The sequence below is a fragment of the Mandrillus leucophaeus genome, unplaced genomic scaffold, assembly GCF_000951045.1.
Source record: "Mandrillus leucophaeus isolate KB7577 unplaced genomic scaffold, Mleu.le_1.0 Scaffold1276, whole genome shotgun sequence".
Classification (NCBI taxonomy): domain Eukaryota; kingdom Metazoa; phylum Chordata; class Mammalia; order Primates; family Cercopithecidae; genus Mandrillus; species Mandrillus leucophaeus.
In genome coordinates this window covers 99,208-107,685 of record NW_012101165.1, presented here as the reverse complement: position 1 = coordinate 107,685, position 8,478 = coordinate 99,208, and the positions used below count along the sequence as shown (strand labels likewise).

The 8,478-nt window shown below is 42.4% G+C and overlaps 1 protein-coding gene across 1 annotated transcript in view; it reads right to left on the bottom strand.

Moving 5' to 3' along the window:
• Nucleotides 1-8,478, bottom strand: part of WDR91 (WD repeat domain 91) — a 31,388-nt gene that overhangs the window by 16,873 nt on the left and 6,037 nt on the right. The window contains exon 6 of the mRNA XM_011972134.1: nucleotides 6,060-6,225. Within this exon, the coding sequence (XP_011827524.1) occupies nucleotides 6,060-6,225 (166 nt within the window). The remainder of the gene's footprint in view (nucleotides 1-6,059; nucleotides 6,226-8,478) is intronic.

Sequence of the window (8,478 nt, the reverse complement as noted above, 5' to 3'; positions counted from 1 at the left end):
CCTCCTTTCTGTCCTCTACCTGTTAAGAGGACAGGTCACCTGCAATCCTCATCCTGCAGTATCTCTCATCTGGAGGGAGATGTCATCTTGATCTAATCGGAACAATTTAGTCTAGTTGACGGGGAAGCGCCAGCACTTACTAAGTGATGACTAAGGAAAGCCGGGGCCTATGCTTGGTGTTATACACATTTACAAGCCACAATATATTTGGGCAATCTAAAAATTATTTACGCAACAAGCAATCGCCTCTGGAGGGAAATGGAACACAGTACCCTCTCTTGTTTTGGGCCAAGTGTGGACTAAAGCAGCTAATATTAACAAATACTGAGATGTTTTAAAATGATTACTAGAAAACCAGAAATTTTTAACCGAAATTGTTGAAAACCCAAGGAACATTAAGAAAGATAAATTGGACAGGAAACAAACTGGTATTTTCTGGCTCCTTTTCATAACAAGAGTGATAGGGTCAACTAAGTTATAACAAGAGGGAATGAATTTGATCATCCCCACCCCACGCACATAGACAGAAGAAGTCTCTATTCTTAATCTAGGAACTCTTAAAAGGAGCTGCCACCCCGCACCTTTCCAGACTGTTGTGCAGGGCTCTCTTTTTCCGGGTGTATACCCACAAATTGTGATGTTCAAACACCTTCACCCTCAGTTTTTACACTTTTAGCCAAGAGATATGAATGCAAACAGCCACTCAGGTTTGAGACCAGTCTTCCTGAGAAACCATTTCTACACAAGCCCTAAGTGAAGAGAAGAAACTCAATCAAAGTCTACCTACTGCTTTCCAGTTCTTCTACTTGTTAATTTTTATGTCAACAGTAAACAATTTAAAATGATTAACATGGAGTCCTTGGAATCCTGCAGCCATGGGAACAGTTAAGAAAGAAAATTTTAAAGGACTATTAGCTTACCTGGAACCAAACCATGGCTAACCTGCAGGGTATTTGCTATTTTTGGCCTGTTTATAAACTCCAAGTACTTCCGTGAATCAAGAAAAGGTGGTAAACCTGTCTCAATCCGCCACAAACACATTTAATTCCAAGTATTAGAACTGTGTCAATAACAATTGTGTATGGGTCCTGGGAGGACAAAAGCCACGGAGAGGTAATGTCCACTCCTCAGAGAGTTTCAGAGAGATGGAGTGGGGAGGTGGCCTGTTGGAGTTGGCTGTCAAGGCCAAGATCTGGGGAGGTGGTAGGCAGTTGTGTCATGTCTCGTTTCAAGACAAGGCTCTGAAACCCCCATAAGAACAAATCACTGAAAATGCAAACACCGAGCAGTCACATCACAGTCCAGGAGGTGCCACTGCCACATTCTGCGCTGCTACATGTATGCCACGCTGTACATGGGTCACAGGGGGACTCTGCCTTGGAAACAAAGGTGGGAACTGTTACAGAGGGAGACAGGCACTTTATAGGCCCCTTCCTGGCTTATTCAGCCCCTCCACTGGATAAATGGTGTTTTTTCCTTTTTCAGCAACAGTAAAGAGTGCTCAATTCAATTGGTGAATATTGATGGAAGGAGGTGGTTTCAAATTCCTCTCGCTGATTTGAAAGCCACTTGTAACACTTCCCCAGCAAGAGCAAACAATAAAACACTGAGAAGTACAAAGGTAATACTTCCTTCACAAGTCAAGATAGCAAGGAAGGCATCTGGTACAGAGAAGAAGAACTGCCTTTACAATGATAGGGCAGTTTATGCCAAGAGAGTGATGGACCTAAGCATGACCTATCAGATTTTGCTTAAAGAAGAGGAGAGAGAAGTTCTCCTTTCTCCTTAAATCTATGTTAGTCACTGAAGAAGAAGAAGAAGATAGTAATATATTAAAAGCTGGTGAATGTGACTGTCCACAAAACTTTTTAATAAGTAGGTGAAGGCCAATTTGTGTCTAGCCACAAATGTACATAACAAGTGAAGGCTTACTGGCAACTGTTAATTTTTCAGAAATAAAAAGCTAAAAAAAAAAAAAAAAAAAAAAAAAAAAAAAAAAAAAAAAAAAAAAAAAAAAAAAAAAAAAAAAAAAGGGGATACAAAAAAGAAAAAAAAAAAAAAAAAAAAAAAAAAAAAAAAAAGACAAAACAAAGGAAAAAGGGGTAAAGTCACAATGCAATGTAAGTCATTACCTTCAAACAAATCCATACAATTATGGCCAAGCACTTGCGTATGGGTAAAGAGCTGGAGAGAATGAAAGACGTCAGCAGAACTGTGTACTCTCTGGACAATGACACTTGCACAAAGAGAAGCTCGCACCCTTCTGGAAGCTTCTACTACTGTGACTCTACCTTACACATCTTTGTAACCTTAGCACCCAGCACCACAACCTCGCATAAGCTGGGCACTCATTCATGACTGGCTAAATAGACAAATGGATGGACTGATGGACAGATGAAGTAACTGTTAATTGAAAGTTTTATTTCATTTTAAGTGCAACCCTCATAATATTCTTTAACCGCTGGCTTCAAATAATAGAACATCCCAATAGTCTAAAGTATATTCTGTCATAATCTACCTGACTCCTACAGTTCAAGAGAGACATGGTAACCTCTGTCTTATCATTTGACCTTCTCACTCTGGAGATAGACATAAGTTGATACCCATTAATTTCCGGTGGACTGAGTAGGGCAGGAGGGATTCCAGAGCCTCACAGAGCTTACCAGGATGGCAGCCATCCAGACGGAGCAGGAAACAAGTTCCAGTAATTTGTTCTCACCTGAAGCTAAACAAAGTTACCCAGAAAACAGGCCCTCATACCACAGAAATCCCAGAAAGAAAGACAGGCTTTCCCCTTCCTGTCAAGATCCTTGGGAAAAACCTTCAGGGCAGTGGTTGTGACCACTTACTTCTCAGTAACTGGGAGGTAATTTGACACTAATAAGAGTCACAAACACAGAAGTTTGTGGATGCTTTGCTTGCCTTACATTACAGCCGATTAAAGATTATCTCCATAATGAGGTAATTTCCACGGCTCACCAAGTGGGTGTAAAAGGAGCAGAATTATCGCTGGCGGGAAGGATAGAGTACAAACTACAGGCTGTGTGAGCCAAGCAGCAGCCCAGGCAAGCCTGCTATGGATGTGCCTTCCCTGGCTATTGTAATTAGAGATCCTAGAAGGGCTTGGGAAGTGTAGGTTTGCAGTTATTACCACAAAAAAAAAAAAAAAAATTGCCTCCAGACTCATATTGAAAGCCTGGAGAGTATTTGCCAGGCTTTCAATATAAAAGCAATCTATTTTGCATTTATTTTGCCATCTATTTTACAAGAATAATGCTATGAACATTTCAGTAATAATGACAACAGGTACAGCAACCAATTACAAGCAGACAAAATGCTGATGTGAGCAAAATTTACAACGCTCTCTATAAATTATATTTAAGATAGGAAAGTCTAATCATTTTTACAATATTGCTAATTTAACAATAAAATACAGCCTATTTTGTGTGTGTGTGCTTATTCTTTAACAGTACAAAAAAAAGAAGGGCTCTGGTGTGGTAGTAGCAAGGAAAAAAGATGACATGTTTAATCTACACTAATAAAGCAATGTGGCTTATTTAAAAACCAATGCCATTGTGTACTGAGTTCAAAGCAGCATATCATCAAAATGGCAGGAAGTGATCCTTCCATGCCGTGCATTTAGTATCTGTGAGAGAGCATCTGGAATCGTACACTCAAATTTGGGCATTAATTGTAATAGTGGGATTGAAACATTAGAATGTCCCCCCAGAGCAGGGGGCCCAGGATGTGAGGGGAAATCATGCCATAGGGGCAAACAGTTGAGGTGGGAGTTGAAGGGAGGATGAACAAGAGTGCTTAGCATGGAAAACATAGGAAGAATCATTCTATACAATAAGCCTTATTATTCTATGTAGCTCCAAAGGGCTAAGCTAAGATCCGTGAGGAAAAGTCATAAAGAAGTTTCTTCTAATAGCTTTCTAACATGCATATGTTCCTGCTTTGACAAGCAGTGAGCACTGCATCTTAGGAGGCAATCAATCCAGACAGTGTACTCCTATACTCAGCAGAAGGTGGGCCAGATGACCTTCGAGCTTCCCTCTAACTCTAAAATTCTGTGATTTTCTTGAACCTCAAATCTACTAGTTATTTTTAGAAGTGAAACATTAATGCTGAATCTAACTCATCTACCACTAATAAAAAACAAGTGACCTGACTATTGGGTTTTTTAGATTAGAGATATCTTTCATCTTCACTGAAGAACTACAAACTGCTCTGTTAACATACTACACAGTGACCCAATCTTTGTTCCATTATATTTTAGAGGAAAGGTAAGGCATGTTTTACTGCAAATCACACATTCTTATCCCCATTGCTTAGCTGTAAACTGCACAAGTAATTTCCAATCTCATTTCAACCTCACCATGTGACACACAGTTCCAGACCACATAGAGTATGGCCACAGCTTACTCCCACAGAAGCTGTCTCTATGTTTTCTTTCAAGTTAATGAAATTGAATTTCATAATTTCAAGCTCATTTCAAAGGACTCAACATTCCACATGTCACTTATTAAACTTACAAAATGTTGCACAGTGAGAGATCCAGAAAGCAAGCAGTACAGCTTACTCGGCCACATTCCACAGAACTGGAATTCTAACTTTAAGATTTGAATTTCAGAAAAATATTCATAGGAGTAACCATGATTGAGTTTTAACTGCCTGAACCCTCATGGCTGCTAAGATTATAGTTTTTTTGGCATTAATGGCACTTTAGGTCTCAGAACTAACATAGGCCGGGGCCTGCAGGAATATAACTTCTACTACCAACGTTTACTGAGTGCTGACCCTCTGCCAAGCACTCTTCTTCTAGCCACTCAATTCATCCTTCCCTGGGGAGTAAATACTATTACTATCATCTCAAGCAAACTGGGGTGAGTTTAAGCAATCTGAGCATCAATGAAAAACGAGGAGCCAGAGCTAAACGTAAAGTTGCCTGGCCCCAAAGCCCATGCTCTTTCTGATCCAGTGTCCTGCTCAGTGTCTCCAGCTCAACAATACCCAGCCCAAGTGCTGTATTCCAATGGCAGCCTGAGGCAGACCCCTACCTCCCTGGGTACAGCAAGCAGCCCCAAACTGCTGTGCCACTTGCAACTGGTCTCAAGCCGAGGCTGGTAAGAGAAGAAGCCACAGACTATGACTGCAACTAATAATGCACTCAAAGAGAAAGTGTCCCTACACAAGCAATAAACAGTCTGCAGGCATTTCTGAAAGCAATGAATTCTGACAACGTCTGCTAGTTAAACTAGTCAGTAGGACCCTTGGCTGTTTGGGACGTAAGCTGATATAAAAAAAAAAAATCCACTTGCAGTTTTCCATAAAAGTAAGAAATAGTGAAAATCCTTTGCAGAATCAGCAAATACCAACTTGTAGGCAAAATGCATGGATTCAGAGGTAATTCTTGATTTACTCTTTAGCCAAACACTATTTTTGTATCACCAAAAATTCAAAATTCTAATTGCCTGAACCCACACTTGAGCCACCAAAACATAGTCATAAGCCCTCATGAGTTCATAGGAAATTTATGAGAAAAGAGGGAGACTCTTCAAAGCCTGCTTCCTGTCATCAGATCTACTACTTCACCCAGGAAGCATCACAGACTTCAGAGAACTGGCACAGGAGTGCAGGCAGGGGAAGGCAATCCCTTGGGTCAGGAGACCGGGGTGTGAGGTCTGGCACTGCCTTGATCAGTGCACAAGCATCTACCTAGCATCTCAAACACCACAGTGGCTGCAGTCTAGCCACAGGTGAAGATGGAGTGGGGAGCCAGAATGCATTCGGTGGATTTTCCTCCTTCTCCTCCCAGTTCCTTCACTACAGTCTTATCTAGATTCTCATCCTGCAGAACCATCACTTTCTGAGAGGAAAGGCAGGGAAGGGGAAAGAAAGGTAATGAGATGCCAATTTAGAATCTCATCAACATGCCCAAGAAATCAGTCCTAAAGGGAGGGCAAATAAGTCTACACTTGACCAGGAGGTCTGGAAGCACAGGCAGTCGTCAGGGGCTTCTTGGCCACAGTTAGAGAGGCAGGACTTGTGCTTACCTGACCACCGAAGGACTCTTTCTTGGCTGAGCTCTGAGCTTGAGGAGGGCCCTGGGCAGGTGACAACCTTGAGGGGCTCTTCTTACTCTGAGGCAGCAGCGAGGACAGGAAGCCCACGCGAGGTGACTGGGAGAGGGAGGCATTCCTTTGGCTGCACACCATGGCACTGGTCAGCAAACACACCACAGGGTCAGAGGGCTGAAACGGGATGTGGAAAACCAAGAACATAGACCTCCCGGGCTATGGATGATATTAAGTGACCAGGCCTGGGTCAGGTCCAGGAGGCTGGGCTTTAAGGTGGTATTATCCTTGGTATCATTTTTTTGTACAAAGGGAGCCAGCAGCTTATCTGTTACAAGGGTGAAGTCTGCGGCTCTTCTTTGAGGGTCACAGTAAACTCAGAACTGTCTTGTCCGATAGCCACTGGTCACGTGTGCTACTGAGCACATGAAAAGTGGTTAGTCCAAATCAAGATGTGCTAGAGATGTAAAATTCACACTGGAATTCAAAGACTTGGCATGAAAAGAAGTATAACATAGCTCATTAACATTTTGTTTATATCCATTACATATTGAAATGATGTTTTGAATATACTAGGCCAAATAAAATATATCACTAAAATTCATCTTGTTGTTTTTTTGTTTTTTTTTTTTTTTTAGCATAGCTACTAAAAAAGTTAAATTACATATTTGGCTCGCATTTTATTTCCATCTGAAAGCACTGGCTCCACCACCAGAGCTATGTCATCTGGTGCAGTACTTGGTTATGTGGAGGTCTGGAATCTGGCTGCCTGGGTTTGCATCATGACTCACCAATCACTATCTTCCTCACCTGTGTGTACCTCTGTTTCTTCAACCACTACTATTATTATCACCAGCTGGGGCTTCTGCTTTAACTGGCTGTTTCTGAAGGTCAAATGCCTCTCTCTAATCTGCCTTCCTCTTTAAACCATCAGAGAGGTGCATGCTTCTACTGAGGAATGCATCCAACCTGTGGTTATCAATCTTTCCATACATGAGATGCTCCTTCCAATGCACAAAACCTTCCCAAGACTTTACCACAGTGGTTGTGTTTTTATTTATCCAGGCTACACATATCTGGATGTAGAGTTGGCAGAGCTGTGCAGTTCCCCAGCTCTAGGCAGAGCCACAGGCTTGGAGGCTCAGAACTCCTAGAGGACTTTTGAGGCCATGGGGACCTTACTCATAAAGCTCTGAAGCAAGGCTGGGCGTGGTGGCTCATGCCTGTAATCCCAGCACTTTGGGAGGCCAAGGCAGGTGGATCACTTGAGGTCAGGAGTTTGAGACCAGCCTGGCCAATATGATGAAATCCCATCTCTACCAAAAATACAACAAAAATTAGCCAGGCATGGTGGCATGCACTTGTAATCCCAGCTGCTTGGGAGGTGAGGCAGAAGAGTCTCTCGAACCCAGGAGGCAGAGGTTGCTTTGAGCCAATATTGTGCCACGGCACTCTAGCCTGGGCGACAGAACGACACTCCATCTCTAAAAATAAAAATAAAGCTCTCAAGCAAGAGCAGTGTGTGCCAGGAGGCTCTTCCGCAATTCTCCTTCAGCAGGCACAGAAGGCTACAGGCAAGGCAAGATCAGAGGGAATGGTGGGGCTGAGAGCACAGAGGGCAAAGAAAAGGAGAGGGCCGTCACACACACTCACAGTTCTGAGTCCCCCAGGCGGTCCATGTTGGAGACATAAGGAGGCAATTTGTGTTGGACCAAGGCCTCTTCCTCTTCTGACTGTTGCTCCTCTTTCTTTAGTCGGTGGATTTCAGCTTGCAATGCAAAAAGCTACACAGGGGTAGGGCTGAGTTAGCCAATGATCTCACCTAACCTTCCCTCTGTGGAGGAAGATATCTAGACACATTGCATCCAAGCCCACTGGTCTGAGTGCCACCCGCCTCAGCATCAAGGGGCCCGTCTCACTCTGCTCACTGCAGACTGGGAAAAGTGACTGCTATCACTGAACAACAATGAGGTGAGAAAACCAAAAACCATTAGAAATCCAAAACCCATTTTCTTTTTAATCATTTGACTTGCTTCCTCCTAGACTCACTGAGAAAAATAGCTCCACCCATCCTGCTTTGCTCTTTGGAATGGAAAAAAAAATTTAATGAATTACAGCATTTTTAACCTTTTGCCTGAAGAAAATTACATATACACACACCTCAAAACGCAAGAATCTTAAACCCCATAACCTAAACAGCCTATAATCTTCCTTTTCCTAACAATATCACCTATAGAGATCTTAATTTCAGGAAAGAGAAATGTTCCTCAGGCAAAATGTACAGGCAAATGTGGGTCCCCTGGCTCTACTGTTTTATCAAACTAGAGAAGCATATAGCTGAGTAGGAACAACTAAATTATATCTGGGTTGTAAACTATATATCTGTGTGTGTGTGTGT